Below are 19205 nucleotides of genomic sequence, written 5' to 3'. Positions count from 1 at the left end.
CTACTACTACATATTTTGTGTGTCCATAACGTGTGCCACAAGCAGCCCTGTTATTTACCTAGGGCCTTTGAAAATCTGCCCTGTTCTTTGAAACTATCAACAAACCCACTGCCACCTTTGACTAGTTGTTTATTCAGAGACTCTGCGCTAGCTATGTACACTACACCACACATCAGTGTTGTACTATCTCCCTTACAGCAGATTTAATGTCTGGATATTTAAACTGGTAACCAGATTCCAGTGTGCGTTTTGGAATCACCTTCTGTCCTTCTGTCATCATCACTGCTCTTTCATGGCTAAATGCCAGTTCCAGGGCGAACTTTGGCAACGGTATAAATGCAGGCCGCCACATGGCGTGAGCAAATTCCTTGGTAAACTCTCCATTGGTTATCACTTCGGGACTGACACCATTGAGTATTCCACTAACACTGTTATGGGTCATTGCATGTATGAAGATGCCTACAAGATCTTCGACATGAATCCAAGGCATGAATTGTTTTCCATCACCAATGGGTCCTCCAACACCAAAGTAGAATGGCCAGTAGAGTTGCTTGATCATTCCACCGTTGTGACCGAGGACAACCCCTGAAAGACAGAGAGAAGTAGTACACAGTGGTAGGAAGGATACCAAATGGTAAGAAGTTAGTAACTCTGACCGAAAACATTGGGCGAAGAGAGAAGTACACAAACTTCTTGAAACTGAGAACGATGTCGAGGTTCATGCTAACTAAGGGTGGTTCCCTAAAATAATTTCGAAGTCGGTGCATACTTGGATAAATTTACGTCTGCTAGTTTCCCTCCTGTTGTTGAGTGTGATCTCTGTTCTGAAGTATCTCGTTTCTGTCCAAAATGGTGGTATGATGTCACCTATGACACTTTCTGGTAATATGGTATCATGGTTGGCAAACTCACCACGCATCCCTCACGTTTCCTGCTTTCTGTGTTTGTGAAAGCCATGACTGGGGCATGTTGCCAAAAAGTGTGTGTGTGTCACTACCAACATGTGTCTAAAGCTGGAGTAGCAAGGACCCCCTGTAGGTACACAGGTAAAAAAGTGGGGGGGGGGGGGGGGGGGTCGTCAAACGTTTGGGTGGTGCTGGTTGGGGGGGGGGGGGGTCTGGATAAATCACTGAAAACAAAACCGTTTGTTTCTGTCAGTGCCTCTATGACACCAGTCTGGAAGCAAACACTTCTATGGCGAACCTGACGTTGGTCAAGATGATCTTCGATTCGTCAATAAATGCAATGAGCAGTATAAAGCAGGACAGGTGCTGCACTCGTGTGAAGTACAGAGAGCCCAACCAAATAGAAAAGTGTCACAGATGACTGCACTGAGTAAACTTGATGAGCAAACACACACTTCTTGATGAGCAAACATAGGCCTATCTTATCAAAATTGATTTTCAGTATGCACCAGATCGATAAGCCACTGCCAACAATCACCGTTACCCTATTCTGCTTGAAGATTTGGAAGAGAGAAAGATAATTACCCAGAATTTGCAAGCTACACCACAAGTAGCAGCAATGTTGAAAAGGAATCCTGGCAAGGTTTTCATTGTGGATTACACTTTACATTCTTAATGATAAAATAGACTGGAAATGCATTGCATAAATGCATAACAGAATACTGAAAACTCTCAAAATGTGTAAAGTATGTAAACAGTAAAGGGAGCTCATAAATGAGTGAGTGCAGGGCTGCAAATAGGGGTTGGAGCTGGTCCTTATGTATTTGGCTCCATCAGTTCAACAGGTGGCTTGGTAACAGTGACATTTAGAGCTATAGGGGGGGAGGGGAGGCTACTAGGCTAGCTATAGGGGGTCCCATGGATTTGTATTGCCAAACCTTAGTGAATCAAATAACCTTTGTCTGCATCATCAAATGCAAATGGTTTGTTTCCGTACAACACCTGCTCGATACATTTGAACTCTGTAAGGCCGTATAATTTGTGGCAGTAATGTGTGTATTTGCGACCGGCATTCTAGCTGCGTTTTGCGCTAGCACCAGCAGATCAACAAATTTAATCAATATCTCCCATAAAAGGACCTATACCTGTTGAACTGCCCAAATGCAGTAACATAAGAGCAGCCTACCTGATCGCACTACTACCCTCCTGACATTGTGTTCAGGTGGAAGCACAGATGCATTTTCCCATTTAACGCATAAGTCTGCAAGAAAATCGTGATCTCCACCGGGACTGTCCTCTGTGTATTCTGTCACAGCATCAGGCTTGTAGTATCCTGAAACACCATTAGTGAAAGAAAGCTCAATAAATGTGCACTTGACTAAAAGCATGCGTATTCAAATTTGTGAAAGTGTTGGAAACTGATCTTGTAGTCTGCATGCACAGATACTCACCCACACCAGATATAGAAATAAATACTTTAGGTGGCACCTCCATTTTTTTCACAGCATCAGCTAATGCTTGTGTAGTGTGTACACGACTGGCATATACATTTTGTTTGAAACCTGGCGTCCACCTGAGGATATAGTTAGAAGCATTAGAAAGCTAATGAACCATGACGATCGTATGAAAAGTTGCTCAACTATATTTTACTTGGCAGCTACCAATAAAAGGCACTGTCAAAGCTGTACCTCCTGAAGGGGTCTAAGACATTTTGTCCTGCCAAGCTGAAGACAGCTGAGCAATTTGGTGGCAGTCCATGGTCTGCAACATGGGTCTAAAATATCAGGAGTAGAATTATGAGAGCCACGAAAAACTTTATATTCCTCGGTATTTGCATATTATGCTACGAGGTGCAATGTAAATTCAATGTTCACAATGACAGCGTTTACCCATGTTAACACGTTTGCTCCTGGCTTTCTAGAGACGAGAAGAGTGTCACAGCCAAGTTTTTTCAATGTGTTTGTAAGTGCTGTTCCAACAAACCCCGTCCCGCCACCTGAAACGTGAAGTGCAAAAGCGCTTTCCAGCGTACAGAATGGCAAAGAACTGCTACCATACCTTCATGCACACCAAAACTAAACAGTCAAGACACAACTTAGCGCGCTGTCTTTAGAACCTCAATTATGCACAACAGCAATTTGGAGTCATTTGTTTTTATTCTGTATACTTGCCGATAACGACAGTTCCAAGACTCATTTTGAGGTCAACACGCCAGAAGTCGAACTCGGACACTGCACAAACAACCTTGGCCTCGGCTTGGCTTGGCTGCCTATCGCACCAGAGCCGTTTATGGGTCTACCGGTAGCCCGACGGCCCGACCACGACCTACTGTCTTCTATTGGGGATGGGGAGAGGAGGGAGAGGGGAAATTCCGGGAAATTAAATTCTATGTGCAGTATCATCATCATCCTGGCTGGTACTTATTTGAATTGAATTGAACTGTGAGAAAAAAAAAGTGTCTGGTGCTCTGCTGTGCTTTGCCGACTGGGCGGCTGGGTCGAAAGCTAAGCTAGGTGGCGAAAGGCGAAAGCGGCGAAAGCTACCACCCTACGGAAATCACACATATTCAAGATAGGAGAAGCTTTAGTTTGACCCTGGGAGCGAGGCTATGTGCCGATTGCGTTGGCATATAGTGAATCACTGGCTATTCTGTCATTCTGTCCCCGTGCCGTTTGAGAAGCATCGCTTGTTGTTGAAGTCAAGTGAGCCCAGTTTTAATATTAAACAGGGTAAGTGTGTCACTTGTTCTTACCTCGTTCATCTCGTCAAGTAAGCTTCCTAAGCTTCTGGGGCAGGATTTCTGCCTATTCAGAGCAGTAGTTATTTCACAGTGATCGATCGAAGTAGCCGTGGCTCGTCGACCAGTCTGCTCGTCTGTGCTCCAATCTTTCGCATATTTATTTCTCGAATAAGGTCGATTAATTGCATTCACTCTGTTCATCGGGTCCAAATGAACATCTGGGGAGGGATTGGTACCATTCCGAGCAGTAGTTATTTCACAGTGATCGATCGAAGTAGCCGTGGCTCGTCGACCAGTCTGCTCGTCTGTGCTCCAATCTTTCACATATTTATTTCTCGAATAAGGTCGATTAATTGCATTTCTTCTGTTCATCGGGTCGAAATGAACATCTGGGGAGGGATTGGTACCATTCCGAGCAGTAGTTATTTCACAGTGATCGATCGAAGTAGCCGTGGCTCGTCGACCAGTCTGCTCGTCTGTGCTCCAATCTTTCGCATATTTATTTCTCGAATAAGGTCGATTAATTGCATTCACTCTGTTCATCGGGTCCAAATGAACATCTGGGGAGGGATTGGTACCATTCCGAGCAGTAGTTATTTCACAGTGATCGATCGAAGTAGCCGTGGCTCGTCGACCAGTCTGCTCGTCTGTGCTCCAATCTTTCGCATATTTATTTCTCGAATAAGGTCGATTAATTGCATTCACTCTGTTCATCGGGTCCAAATGAACATCTGGGGAGGGATTGGTACCATTCCGAGCAGTAGTTATTTCACAGTGATCGATCGAAGTAGCCGTGGCTCGTCGACCAGTCTGCTCGTCTGTGCTCCAATCTTTCGCATATTTATTTCTCGAATAAGGTCGATTAATTGAATTCACTCTGTTCATCGGGTCCAAATGAACATCTGGGGAGGGATTGGTACCATTCCGAGCAGTAGTTATTTCACAGTGATCGATCGAAGTAGCCGTGGCTCGTCGACCAGTCTGCTCGTCTGTGCTCCAATCTTTCACATATTTATTTCTCGAATAAGGTCGATTATTTGCATTTATTCTGTTCATCGTGCCCAGATGAACATCTGGGGAGGGATTGGTACCATTCCGAGCAGTAGTTATTTCACAGTGATCGATCGAAGTAGCCGTGGCTCGTCGACCAGTCTGCTCGTCTGTGCTCCAATCTTTCGCATATTTATTTCTCGAATAAGGTCGATTAATTGAATTCACTCTGTTCATCGGGTCCAAATGAACATCTGGGGAGGGATTGGTACCATTCCGAGCAGTAGTTATTTCACAGTGATCGATCGAAGTAGCCGTGGCTCGTCGACCAGTCTGCTCGTCTGTGCTCCAATCTTTCGCATATTTATTTCTCGAATAAGGTCGATTAATTGCATTCACTCTGTTCATCGGGTCCAAATGAACATCTGGGGAGGGATTGGTACCATTCCGAGCAGTAGTTATTTCACAGTGATCGATCGAAGTAGCCGTGGCTCGTCGACCAGTCTGCTCGTCTGTGCTCCAATCTTTCGCATATTTATTTCTCGAATAAGGTCGATTAATTGAATTCACTCTGTTCATCGGGTCCAAATGAACATCTGGGGAGGGATTGGTACCATTCCGAGCAGTAGTTATTTCACAGTGATCGATCGAAGTAGCCGTGGCTCGTCGACCAGTCTGCTCGTCTGTGCTCCAATCTTTCGCATATTTATTTCTCGAATAAGGTCGATTAATTGCATTCACTCTGTTCATCGGGTCCAAATGAACATCTGGGGAGGGATTGGTACCATTCCGAGCAGTAGTTATTTCACAGTGATCGATCGAAGTAGCCGTGGCTCGTCGACCAGTCTGCTCGTCTGTGCTCCAATCTTTCGCATATTTATTTCTCGAATAAGGTCGATTAATTGCATTCACTCTGTTCATCGGGTCCAAATGAACATCTGGGGAGGGATTGGTACCATTCCGAGCAGTAGTTATTTCACAGTGATCGATCGAAGTAGCCGTGGCTCGTCGACCAGTCTGCTCGTCTGTGCTCCAATCTTTCGCATATTTATTTCTCGAATAAGGTCGATTAATTGAATTCACTCTGTTCATCGGGTCCAAATGAACATCTGGGGAGGGATTGGTACCATTCCGAGCAGTAGTTATTTCACAGTGATCGATCGAAGTAGCCGTGGCTCGTCGACCAGTCTGCTCGTCTGTGCTCCAATCTTTCACATATTTATTTCTCGAATAAGGTCGATTATTTGCATTTATTCTGTTCATCGTGCCCAGATGAACATCTGGGGAGGGATTGGTACCATTCCGAGCAGTAGTTATTTCACAGTGATCGATCGAAGTAGCCGTGGCTCGTCGACCAGTCTGCTCGTCTGTGCTCCAATCTTTCGCATATTTATTTCTCGAATAAGGTCGATTAATTGCATTCATTCTGTTCATCGGGTCCAAATGAACATCTGGGGAGGGATTGGTACCATTCCGAGCAGTAGTTATTTCACAGTGATCGATCGAAGTAGCCGTGGCTCGTCGACCAGTCTGCTCGTCTGTGCTCCAATCTTTCGCATATTTATTTCTCGAATAAGGTCGATTAATTGCATTCATTCTGTTCATCGGGTCCAAATGAACATCTGGGGAGGGATTGGTACCATTCCGAGCAGTAGTTATTTCACAGTGATCGATCGAAGTAGCCGTGGCTCGTCGACCAGTCTGCTCGTCTGTGCTCCAATCTTTCGCATATTTATTTCCCGAATAGGGGCGATTCATTGCATTTATTCTGTTCATCGGGCCAAGATGAAAATCTGGGGAGGGATTCGTACCATTCCGAGCAGTAGTTATTTCACAGTGATCGATCGAAGTAGCCGTGGCTCGTCGACCAGTCTGCTCGTCTGTGCTCCAATCTTTCGCATATTTATTTCTCGAATAAGGTCGATTAATTGCATTCATTCTGTTCATCGGGTCCAAATGAACATCTGGGGAGGGATTGGTACCATTCCGAGCAGTAGTTATTTCACAGTGATCGATCGAAGTAGCCGTGGCTCGTCGACCAGTCTGCTCGTCTGTGCTCCAATCTTTCGCATATTTATTTCTCGAATAAGGTCGATTAATTGCATTCATTCTGTTCATCGGGTCCAAATGAACATCTGGGGAGGGATTGGTACCATTCCGAGCAGTAGTTATTTCACAGTGATCGATCGAAGTAGCCGTGGCTCGTCGACCAGTCTGCTCGTCTGTGCTCCAATCTTTCGCATATTTATTTCCCGAATAGGGGCGATTCATTGCATTTATTCTGTTCATCGGGCCAAGATGAAAATCTGGGGAGGGATTCGTACCATTCCGAGCAGTATAGTTATTTTGTCGGGGGGTTCACCATATTTATGTGTGGTATTTATCTTATGTTCTTTGCACCTACAAGTCATGCGGGTGGGTGTCCTTTCATGGCATCCCATATCATAAACACAACTATCATCTGTATAGTTTCAGGAACACTCCCTGCTTTTTAGCCGGTGCGTATGTTCCATTCTTTGGCCGACTTAAACTTTTACTCCGAATAAAAGCAATTATAAGAACATGTACTTCCTTTACAACAACCCAAAAACAAAGCTGCTATATTTAAAAAGCGATTTATTTGGGATCGCTCATTGCTTGTATTCTAAACATATGCATGACACACCTTACATTTATACTAAATGCTTTCTTCACACAGTGTGGGCATAGAACAACTAAGCTAAATGTACTGTGTTTTGTTGTGGTTGGTATGGCAGAGCTTGAAAACAAAGCCCACATAATTTAGGCTTCCTCTTCCTATTTGCATCTTACACAATCTTTGAAGCTACATGAAGTTGTCACTACGCTTACATTTGCTGGAATATACAGCCTTGTTATTCTAACTTTCATCTTCCACAGGTGAAATCGCATCATAACTTATTTGCACACGTTGTCCGAGGATCGTCAGAGGTGTAGACAGTGCTTTTTGTGTTTGTCGTGGAACGTTGTGCTTCCTCGCATCTTGTCTTTCAATGGGGGTGCATGACACCCTTTGTTTCTCCACCTTGCAACCTTTGTGTCATTTAAGGCTCCAGACACCACGTCTGCACTTAAGAGCACAGAGCCCCTGCTGGTATGAGGAGAATTCTGCAGGAAGCTCTCTTTATATTTATGCAACACAACACTTGCACTTAAATGCTTGGTTTCCTGGGTCTCTCATGGGCTTCCCCTAACACGACAACACAGTTCAGCTCCCGGTTTTGAGCATTCGTGGTAAGACACAGTGTAAACACGCTGTCTTCCCTTCATTTAAAGTCTTTTCGTCTGTCTGACCCTTTCATGCCGTCACCACTCATCATAAATTACGTCAGCCCAGATGATGTTGCGTCACAGGTACCTTTTGTTCAGCTGTGTAGGTTTTACAGACCTTGAAGCCAATTTGTTTTCTACATTCGTTTTCATTGATTCACTCATTCAATGCAAGATTTTATAGCTGTGTATTTCCATTCATCCAGCATCCAGTCTTGTTCTGTACTTGAGGATCTCTCCCACTCGACTTTGTCCCGCCACAAAAATAATGTAAGTTAGCCTCATTCATACACAACTTCTGGGCTATCGTCGCTGCAGTTGCCCTTCTTTCACTTTCACTGGCTGCAGGAGGCTAATCCTGGCAGGGGCCACTCTTTCACACAGACACACACGCAGAAAAAGGCAAAAGTGAATGATGTGCTGGCTTGTGTGCATCTCAGTGTTGACGGTGGCCCTTCTTTCTCAAGGAATCCAAGAGCATTAGCCTCTGCGGCTGCTGGCCACCACAGACGCTGCTCTGTCGTGTGGTAATGGAGGCTTCACTGGAGCTTAGCTGTCATTCACAATCTGCTGATTCTGGGAAGCTGTACATGATGACTTGTTCTGGGGCTCTACGCCACACTAGGGGCCACTGTTTCTGTCTTGCAGGCTTGCACCATTCATTCCGACTAAAAGGTAGCATCGGACTAAAAGGTAGCAAAAGGTAAATCATGCACACTTAGTAGGGTGCCCAAGCCAATGTACTTGAACTTTGATTGCAAACACTTGGTTTCCATTTCTGCTCTGTGACAGCACATTCCCAGCATTTTCATTTTGGTGAAAATCTTCCACAGTAATGGCGTGCCCCACTGTACCAAGGAAAATTCAGGATGTGCAATCTTGTAACTGCATGGGCTTGAAGGCTGTCATAACTTCTCTGTCTTGTTCTGTTTCAATATAGCCTCTTGCGGCCATTTCTATGCAGGCCTTGAGAGATCTCTTTTACGTGCCTCACATAGTATTCACTTTGTAGAGTTCCACTGTCTTCACGATGTAGTCACGATGAGAAATTTTGAGCTTCACCATTTTCTGTCACTCAAAGTAATTTTTGTCGTGCAAGTACTGTAACTTTTTTTAAAGCTTTGTCATAGCAACAACATCACAGCTTTGCCCAACAAGGACACAGGTGTAACATACAACATCTAATGTCACCAAAATGCTGACTACCATTATAGCAGCATACCGCGTTTCAGGCATGGATGATACAAATGGATTACACAGTATCCTGGCAACAAAGAAAAACATTTACAGTCCTCAATTTTTGTGCATAATTTTTTTCTTCTTTTTCTCAATACCCGAGCTATTCCCCCAAGGTGTACAGTGAAACCACTCCATTTGGCAGGACTACAGCAATGGCCAAGTATTTGCATCTCACATCTTTTATGGAACATCAGTCCTGAACTGTTTGTACTCGAGAGGTTTTACCACACTGTACTTTTTTTTTTTTCCACCCTTGTATTATGTTAGAGAAATACAATAAAACATATACCGTAATTTCATGTCTATAAGCTGTACTGCATTTAACCCACAGGACCTGTTTCCAGGAACATTTTGAAAATTTTCTGGCAGAGAAGCTGCATTCGCAGATAAGCCGCAGGCAATACGACATGGCTGATTTGTACAACAAAGGAAACCATAAAGAAGGTCGTAAATCCTGTGATCCATACTCTGGGTTTGGTATGGTGTACGACAAAGGAGGTCAGTTGTAGTGTTCTACCAAATCAGACTGTGGCCTTGTTGCATGTTTTTCATGGATCGATGTGTTAGTGGCCTTCCAGAAGACATGAATCACTCTCACCACTTTCGTTAAAGCTGCTTGGGGGAAAGTACCAGGAGGGTCAGTCTACTCGAATGTGGACGCTCCCATTTCGCATTGTTCGTGCATTGACAGGGCGGTGTTGTGCCAGAGACGTCTCGTGCGGTGTCAGCCCTTTCGTTAACAACACGGTATGGGGAAAATACCAGGGGAAAATAGTTATGAGATAAGCCACACCGGTCGACAAGCCGCAGAGCGCCTGTGCGAAAAAAGAATCACGCCAAGCTGTGCTGATACGCATGAAATTACGGTACACAATAAATACACTACAAATACAACTAGCAGATACACAAGGAATGGTAGAGCGCCCGCCGTTCTTGTACTTTTTAAGTTCTTTTCTATGCTAAGTGCAAAATTTTATACAAATATTTACAAAAGTGTACCCAACATTGGGGTGAGCCATTTCTTTCATCCGTATATGACCTTCTGGCAGCAAGGGACACTTGGCAACTTCACAAAAAGGACATCAGTAAACTTTCATTGGAACCATGACTTGAAAACTCGAGACGAGGTAGGGACAAAAACAGAGCTGAGCTTGAGACAGTGTTTGTGTTTGTCTTTTATCGTCCCTACCTAGTCTCGGGTTTTCAAGTCATGGATCGTCACTACCAGCTCGCTTGCTCCTAACTTTCCTTTCGTTTTCATTGGAACTTATTTGCAACTATGACAAATGTCTGAAGCTTGCATGCTAATGTGTCAGGTCACCTTATGAAATGACATGAATCTGTGGAATTACAAAGTTAAGAACAGGCTTATACAGAACAACATAAACTACAACAATGACAACACAACAACAACATCTAACACAATCCAAAATCAAATTCTACAGGCTTGCTTTTCAGTCTTAGCCTAATTTGTTTTACACCATATGAGTAAACATGGTGAGTAGGAAATATTCTCCCACTAACAGTTCTCTAACTTCTTGCAGGTCCTCTTTGCCACCCATGGGCAGTCATTATCTCCGTGCAGCCCACCTTTACAATTGACCAGTGCTGGGTGCTTCTTCGACTCTGCCAGCTCCTAACAGTAAGCATTCACTCTTCGCAGTGACTTTCCGGCTTAGTGGAAGCTATCCTGGACGGGTGATACCATGCACCCTCCACCAGGCACACAACGCCAATTTCCATAGCTGAAGGTTGCCTACACACATGCCTTGCTGATGCAACTTGCAGCTGTTTGATCTCGTTGCGTGCACAGTCTGAGTGAACCATCTTATTAAGGACCAGTATCACAATGTTGCTATAGCTCGTGACCTGCTTATTGCACGCTACCAGTTGCATAAGCTCACAAAAGAAAACGTTTTGGGGTGACCTCAACGTGAATATGGTGCAGTGAACGTGAACAGTGCACACCGACAACCATATTAAATATCATTATCAATCTGCAGTTAGTCAGAAGTCACCAGTCACAAAGAAAGTGCTCAAATAGGATAACCTGTTCTACAACTTACTGGCCTATGGATTACATTTTTTTTTTCCATGTTCTTTTTTTTTTACATTCCTAGGCTGTTCCTGTTGGTCCTGAAAGTAGGAGTAATATGTTGCAAATCTTTGAGGGCATTTTCTTCCGTACATTGACAATTGCCTTAAAGTGGGTAACCTATTTATTTTGCACTACAGTTAGGGTTGTCAATCCTGGGCTATTTTTACAATCCTGGGATTTTGGGATTGTGATGGGTTTAGGTGGTGTTTCCAAATATATTCCTGCATGGATCAAAATTATCTTACGCGCATCCAACACGTGCCCGCAGGTTAAAATCTGCACCTGACACGCAACCCACGTCCCCTTACAAATTGAGACCAGCATCCTCCCGCATATTTTTTCCAAAAGCTCACCTGACCTGAAACACGATGAACGCTGACGAACTCACGAACTCCCTGGTCTGTGCCTGGTAACTAGATGTGTCTGTGTGCATGGTTTCTTGTATGACATCAGCGCTGGGGGCAAAAAAAGTGCAAATGGAAGTTGGTTTGTGACTTGAGGCATGATGATACGAAACACGACATAGACAAAGAAGGACACACAGTCGCTGTTGCTTCCTAACGTTGTGAGCATTTGTTACGCCATTGTCAACGACATTTCACGTCATATTTCGAGTGACTGCAGTACATACACATGAGAAGTTGAGCGAATTGGTGTTCTTTCTAAAAGTGTGTTGGTAAAATATGTCTACCGCACCCGACCTTCTACCCGCACGACTCCGAAAACCTGGACCGGTCACCTGCGGGCCATGCAGGACCCCACTTCCAAATCCATTTAACTCATGTGCCTATATCAGTGTGTTGTGCACAGTTCATGTGTGCTTTCTCAGTTTTACCTTTTCCTAAAGGAAAATTTGCATTCAAAAATTTGCAATGTAACCCGATTGGTAAAATAGTGATGGCAAAATTCTTACATTTTGTATATTTATTTATTTATTTATTTTTCTCCTATGATAATGCGACTCCTTTTTTATTCATCACCATTTCACTGTTGCCATTGAAAAAAGGTGAGGCCCGCTACACTTAAAGTAACAGGAAATATTAACTTTATTTAATTAAATTACTAACTTTAACTAAATATTTCCTCAAATGGTGGAATGGTCCACTTGAATGAAGAGCAGCAGCAACAACAAAAAAAAAAAAAGAACGAATGGAAAGGAACGAAGCACTAAACAGTTTACAACGCCGTCGCTGCGTGCTTATCACATTGTACAATGATTAAAACCCAACGTGAGAAAGCACGGAGCGTTTACGGTGGTGTCCCCCAGTTCGGAGCAAACTTTGTGCAAATACTGGCTGCTGAACTGAAGGTCCGTCCAGCATCTGCACTAGAAGAAACGACAGTCAGCAAATGTCTGTACGCACGTGTAGGCAGCGGTCCTCTGTCAGGTCACCTCCAGTCAAGTGCCATTTCCTTACGAAGGAGTCTGTGCCTGACGTCCCACAGGTGTTTGATTTTCCTGTCATATTTGATCTCGCAAAATCCTGGGATTTTCCAGAAGGAATCCCAGGACTTTGGGACATCAAAAATTGGCCGGAATTCGGGATATCCTGATTGACAACCCTAACTACAATTTGCAACATGGCAGTGGCTTCCCCTAGCAGTTCAGGGAGGTGTGACTGGAGCAGTCCACATGCATGTATTTGGTACGCATGTGCTTGACACACCTTTTGCACTGGCATGTCATGTGAGGCAACTACATCAGTATACTGCTTTTATATAGGGCTTTGTAACTTCCAGACAGGAAAGACCCTACCCTCTGATGTTGCCCTATTTGTTCTTGATTAATATCCACAACCTTTTTACGTCTCCTTTCCACATTCTGGAACTTGCTATGTTAATTCAAACTGACGCCACAATTTGACCCAACATATTTGCTTAGCCCCACACCACTCCTTTTTATAACCTCATAAGTCTAGCTTTGCACCATAATTTTTGTTACGCATGAGTTTCTCAATGTTCTCAGTCATTTTTCAAATTCTTTCACCTTGCGAGTTGTAAAGGAACGAGAAACATGACCGAACTGTCTTCTAACTTCTTTCCATCTCCTTGACGCACAAACAAGCCCGCATTGCTTTCCTTGTAACCTTTACCATGTGCACAGAATGACACTTACTATAGTGCTACTAGTAATCATGATAAATAGATTAATATATAAAGACAGTCATGTCTCAATCATCCGGACACCTCGGGAGTCCTCCCTTTTCGTCTGGATAACAAATTTCCGGATAGTCAAACCAAGCAAACTTCCCGAGAAAACCGAAAATTTGGGAGACCTCTTCATAGCTCCAGAAAATTAAACCAAGAAAAGGTAGTTACTTCCAAAATTGCTACGAAGTGAGCTGCTTAAAAGTAGTAGGCATGCATGTGACAGAATTGTGGTCACAGCCACGGCACCTGCTGCGTCACCCTGCTGTTCAAAGAATGGTAATGTCCTGCACACACGTTTTTGTCTTTTTGCAAATGTCTTTGGGATAGGCCAATAGACAGGTGGTTCTTTTGGACGTCCTGGACTTTGACGTTCACATGTGAACTTGTTGAGCCCGGTGCATATAGGGCACCTCTTTCACTTATCGCCTGCCATCTCTATTGCGTGTGTGGGGGGGGGGGAGGTCTGAAGGGAGTGACTCCTGAAGAAAGGAGAGTCAAACAGTACAGAATGCTCCGGTAGGATGTGACCCTTTTCCAGAACAATGCGGACACAGCAATACATGCCAGGGACCGAGGACATTAACTTTTCCAGATAAGTGAATCAGAATGACCTAGGCCCTGGAAGTTTAGTCCCCGTACTTGCTGTCCAGATACGGATAACGAATGCCAGATAAGCGAGACAAAATCCAATGGTAGCAGGTTCATTTCCTGTAATGTAGTCCGGATAACGAGTTTTTCGGATATCTGAACTCCGGATAAGCGAGACGTGACTGTAAATAGATAAGTTAGTTTGTGCAGTTGCACGTTCTGCACTCTTGTTTCTTGCTAAAACCTGCAGCTGTTGCTGTGCTTGGTCTTGTGTCTGGGTAACACTCAACACGATCCCACAATGGTTGGCAAGAACAGGAAATTACGAAATGTTTGAGAATCCTAGAATTTTACACAATTAGGGAGCAAGTAAGAGACCCCATGAGTCACTTTTGCTCCCTATCACATGCTAACATACTTATCAGGCGGACAGATTACTTTTTTGCGTGTGCTCTACCTCTACATGCGTAAGCAGGAATGCGGCAGTCTTGCTTATGGTGCCATGCAGAGCATGTTAAAAGCATTTTGTATTCTGCAGCATAGACTTCTCATTGCTTGATCTGCTTGCAGTCAAGAAGGAACAAAAAGTGCAATTTGGCTTATGTTGATTGCCTTGAGTATTCTATGTGGTGCTGCCATAACAAGTTTTCCACTTACAGGTTTTCTGTTCAACCAGATGACCCTGTACCGTCGAGAAGCCCATCTTCATCCCATCCGAGCATCTGTGACGGCTCTCGATGGCATCTTTGCACGCATCCCAGAGCACTCACTTGCTGAGCTTGTGGCGTCCATAACAACTTGCTTTGCTGCCATATTCTTGCCAGTGTTTTCGAAAAAGGACAGTGGACACTGGTGGAAAAAATCGCCTGTCTCTGCTTCTTGCAGGTGTTTCAAAATTGCTGCTCTCATATATGGTGCGCACATAGGATAGTGCTTGGTGTATTCTACCTTGCTCGACAAAGTAATGGATAATATGGCTAATTTTGACACAGTTTGACAAACAATCCACTGCACACAATGCCATTCTCCAGGAATTCCTGGAGATTCACCATGACTTTGGGGACCACCATGCTATCTACCCTGATGGGACCAAAGTAAGCAATGATGTGGCAGCTGTTGCCCTTGAAGGCGATTCTATTATAATGGCACACTTGAACACGAATGCCACAGTTTTTCACCATAGAGCTTTACGCGATTCTCCTGGCTCTGCAGCACATTCAACAAAATGACCTTCAAAACTTCGTTATTTACTCTGATTCGCTAAGCTCTGTGCGTGTGCTGCTTTCATGCTCTGACACCAAGAATCACCTCGTGAAGCAAGGATGGGCGCTTGCGACTCAACTTTGTTCCCTAGGCTTTTCAATCTGTCTCTGCTGAGTCCCCAACCACACTGGGATCCCAGGGAATGAACAAGCCGACCGTAAGGCTCGGCGAGCATTGGCACAAGAGGAGTCGCCTCTAGGACTACCCTACCAAGACATCCTGCCAGTGTTAAAGTTCAGCATTGCTCCGCTTTTAGCCTTTATCACCCAGTTCCTCATGTAAATCTCTCATCCTGGATCATCTCATCGCTCATACTTGTAGATAGCTTTTAACTGCCACACGCACTTGTTATCGTCATCCTCCTTTCTCTCTTATCCTGGACCATCTCATCGCTCATAACTGTAGATAGCTTTTAATTACTACACTCACTTGTTATCGTCCTCTCTCTCTCTCTCCCACATCATCTCTCTCCCATCATCATGCCCCACACACTCCCCATAGTTCTGGCACTCTTTGGCCTTTGCCGCCTTTGTGCCATTAAACACATAGCCTCTCTCTCAAATTTTTTATGCCCACATGATTTGTTATAATCACCTATGCATTATCTTGAATCCCACGAGTTCTCGTTCACGGAGAACAGTTGAATGGATTGTTTATGATCACATTAAGACATCCCTTGCTGCTGTGCGCCATGCACTTAACACCATCTTCATCGTTCTTCAGTGACTCCAGCTTAGTCATCTGTTTGCCATCTGTGTTAAGCAGTCCCGTCCAAGGTAGTGTCTCCGAGGTCTATCACATATCCACCTTTTCATTTCAAGTACATGTTGCTGGGTGAGTGTCCTACAAGCTGAGAATTGTTCTACGTCAGCACTCCAAAACACCACAGCTGCTCATGTCATGCTGGAGGTTAACGAACCATTTTGAGTTTCATACCGAGGCTAACGTGCCATTTTCTGTTTCTTCTGTATTTCACACAGAGAAAAACGATCACCGTGGTCCTTCACATTCTTTCTGGATTCTTTGAGTGGGTCGAAGCACATTATTTCTTACTTCGTTAGATCTACAGCAATGAGGGTCCAGCGTCTTGTTATGGGAGCTAACTGCATTCTTTCCACCTCTGGCTCTCTATTCTCTATATTGCCTTTCCATGACTGTCTGTCCTCAGTTTCTACACCAAGGATGTTGCCATATTCAGCATCTGTACTACCGCATGGTGTGTGCTTGGCTCTTCGTCAGTTAGATCTTCTGTTATATCTATTAGATCTATCTTCGTCACATCACCTCTCGTCATCTCTCTGCCTCCATCACTATAGCATACATCGGAATTGCCCTTCTGAACGGCAAAAGGATCACACAAGCTGGCTTTTAGCGACACTTGTGTCACTGCTGTCCGAACTGGTGACTACTACCTCACTATGATTAGGCTCAAATTTTTCTTCTTTTTTTTCTGGGGGAGGGGGGGGGGGGGAGTACTGTACTCGGCTCATTTCGTCATCACTTGTGCAGTGTTCTGTCATGCCATTAGTGATGTATTGACGTTCTGGACTTTCAGAATGTTCCCTGATCTTTACTGTGTTGTATTGTGCTATTGTAGTATTTCTGGAACACTGCACAGCAGGATTGCCATATTTCATTTGTGTTCTATCAGCGTCATCCACGCCTGTGTCAGTGATTACATGGAAGCAGGGATGGCGAGATAGGAGAGTCATCTTTGAAGGAAGGGAGCCCGCATCCTGGGCCTCTTCAGGGGCCCGTGGTACCCAGGGCCCAACTCTTGCTGCGCCCAACCATGTGCACCCAGCGCACGGACTTCCGTGTGCAAGTGATGCTGCATGTGCTTAATGTGCAGTTACTTTCAAGGAAGAGTTCAACAAGAAAGTTTTTTTCAAGCTTGCTTCAGAAAATACTTCGTGTTTCATTCTGCTCCTGTAGTCTGGCAACATCAGTGTCGCCAGATATGCAACGATTCACTCAGCACTGGAGTCTTGTGTCATGTTTTAACACGGTTACATATTTTTCTCATACGCAATCACAGTGGTACTGCATGCAGGTATCACTTCGCATCTGCTTGCTGTGACCTTCTCTGTTCTCACAGCCGAAGCACTCTTTATCTGCGTTTCTCTTCAGCGTTTCTGCTTCACTCTTCAGCTGCGTTTCAAGCACCCACTGACAATGCTCTCAAAGATGTGGTGACACATTTTTCTTATGTCACATGCACCTTGTCTTTGTCTTTGTCCTTACTAGCCTGAAGCCACCTGCTAGTGCAAACCAGCACACAATGATTCCACCACTCTCTTCTTCGCTATTCAACCACTGTTGCACTATTTGAGGACTCCACTGACCTCCCAGGGAGAGGTACTTGAGAAAATCAGTTAAGAGATCGTAAAGCAGGACTGAGTCCGTGTCACTGAGGGCAACAAACATTGCGCGTTGCTTGTCTCGTTTGTAATATGGGATGAAAAGCGTGTTCCTGTCGTCCACGGACTTGGTGACGAGCAGTTCTTCTGCGAGTAAATGTGCCACATTATCACCTCTGAACAGAGGCATCAAGTAGGCGTAAGTACTTGCAACCTTGTCAAACCTTACGCTGAGCTACATTAAAAATGCCTCAGTTATTGTGTCGAAGAGGTGGCCCTTCTGAAATAACTGGTCAGACGCACATAGCTCGGCTTCTTTAGACCTGTCGATTGTAGTGTCGAGGGACCTGAGATCAACGAGCCTTATAAATATGTTTGAGGGCTTTCCAAATGCAAGTACAACATCACTACCTCCCCTTGCATATGTAAGGCAGATAGGTAAGGGAAGGGCAGGCTCGCAGCTTTCGGGCTTCGCCACCCTGGATTTCCTGTTTCTCTGATTGTCAGGCATCCCCATTGCTAGCGTGTGGGTGGGGACGGATGTTTTGTCTCTTCTGTCAGGAAGTGAACCTCTTTTTCGCTTGACGAGGGCATGCCAATTTCTATTGCTTTTTGCAGTTCTTTTTGCTCTTCCATTGCTTGATCTATGCTGTGCTTTCCTCTTCCTTTGCTTTGATGGGCTTTTCTGTAACTGAATTGCTTTTCCATTTCTTTTTTTGCAGCACAGAGCAAGCGGCACTTCATTTCGGGTACACCTTGTGGGGTGCCCTCCGTTATCAGAATCTGACACACTGCTAGTAGTGTTGGCCAGGGCAATATTGTGCCCTAATGTCTCAGGTACAACTTTGATGTCCAGGTAACACACTAGTTTCTTGAGTTTGTCCATTGATGAAGTCATTTTTCCTGAAGCATTCACAGAGCGGAATAGCTTCCCATTCAGTTGCCGAACCTCAACTGTCCCCTCTATCTTTCACAATTTCATACGAGTTGTCGCTATTTCCTTTTTCTGCATAATCACCTAGGCCACTTAGTCCACAAGCTCTGTATTTACGTCTGTCTGTACTCCCACTCAGCTTTTTTGTACTTTATCTCCCTGCAGATGGCTTGCTCCTGCCATATGTAACTTGTTCCAAGGGGATTTTTGAAATCAATAAACTGAATTGAATTTAATTTTGTGCAACTTAGACTGGACATTTTCACAAATGACATTGTTTATGTCTGGTGCTGCTGGGTTCCACATATCTGGACCCCCATTGTGCGAACATTTCAACTTGACATGGTAAGTGCCGAATGAGGGAGCTTGCCAAAAGAAGACAGTGTACCCTCACAACATTTCTTCCTGTACGACTGGCGGTCTGTCTCTTCATCGCTTTATTCCAAGAAACAATTTTATTTTTGGTAAGGTGCCCACAACAGCCCTCGTGTCTTTGTGGTGGTGCACTGATATATGTGAAGAGCAGGACAAGGCAGCCAGGGGAGAAACCATGTACAAACTAGGCGAATTACGTATTAGGTAAGGCTGAACAAATAGTACTGTGGTGTGAGCTGTACGGGGCATGTAGTACATCAGAGTCAGATTCAGA

The 19205-nt window shown here is 44.4% G+C and overlaps 1 protein-coding gene and 1 long non-coding RNA gene across 3 annotated transcripts; one reads left to right on the top strand and one right to left on the bottom strand.

Moving 5' to 3' along the window:
- Nucleotides 1-112: 112 nt before the first annotated feature.
- LOC135378186 (epimerase family protein SDR39U1-like) lies at nt 113-3223 on the bottom strand. The gene is made up of 6 exons (XM_064611118.1): nt 3077-3223; nt 2795-2901; nt 2594-2679; nt 2357-2478; nt 2092-2238; nt 113-585 (listed from the first exon to the last, which is right to left on the bottom strand). The coding sequence occupies exons 1-6, from the start codon at nt 3099-3101 to the stop codon at nt 173-175; spliced, it is 900 nt and encodes a 299-aa protein (XP_064467188.1). The 5' UTR covers nt 3102-3223; the 3' UTR covers nt 113-172.
- A 349-nt stretch (nt 3224-3572) lies between these two features.
- On the top strand, nt 3573-18802 carry LOC135378184 (uncharacterized). 2 transcript variants are annotated; one of them, XR_010418303.1, is made up of 5 exons: nt 3573-3634; nt 9494-9660; nt 10707-10804; nt 14659-14884; nt 18345-18802. It is a non-coding gene; the product is annotated as an uncharacterized LOC135378184 (long non-coding RNA). The 2 variants fall into 2 exon arrangements; XR_010418302.1 differs by lacking the exon at nt 9494-9660.
- Nucleotides 18803-19205: the final 403 nt, after the last annotated feature.

Source organism: Ornithodoros turicata, chromosome 1 (assembly GCF_037126465.1).
Source record: "Ornithodoros turicata isolate Travis chromosome 1, ASM3712646v1, whole genome shotgun sequence".
In the NCBI taxonomy this organism is placed as follows: Eukaryota; Metazoa; Arthropoda; class Arachnida; order Ixodida; family Argasidae; genus Ornithodoros; species Ornithodoros turicata.
The sequence above is the reverse complement of the archived record's forward strand: the minus strand, read 5'-3'. Positions and strand labels throughout refer to the sequence as shown.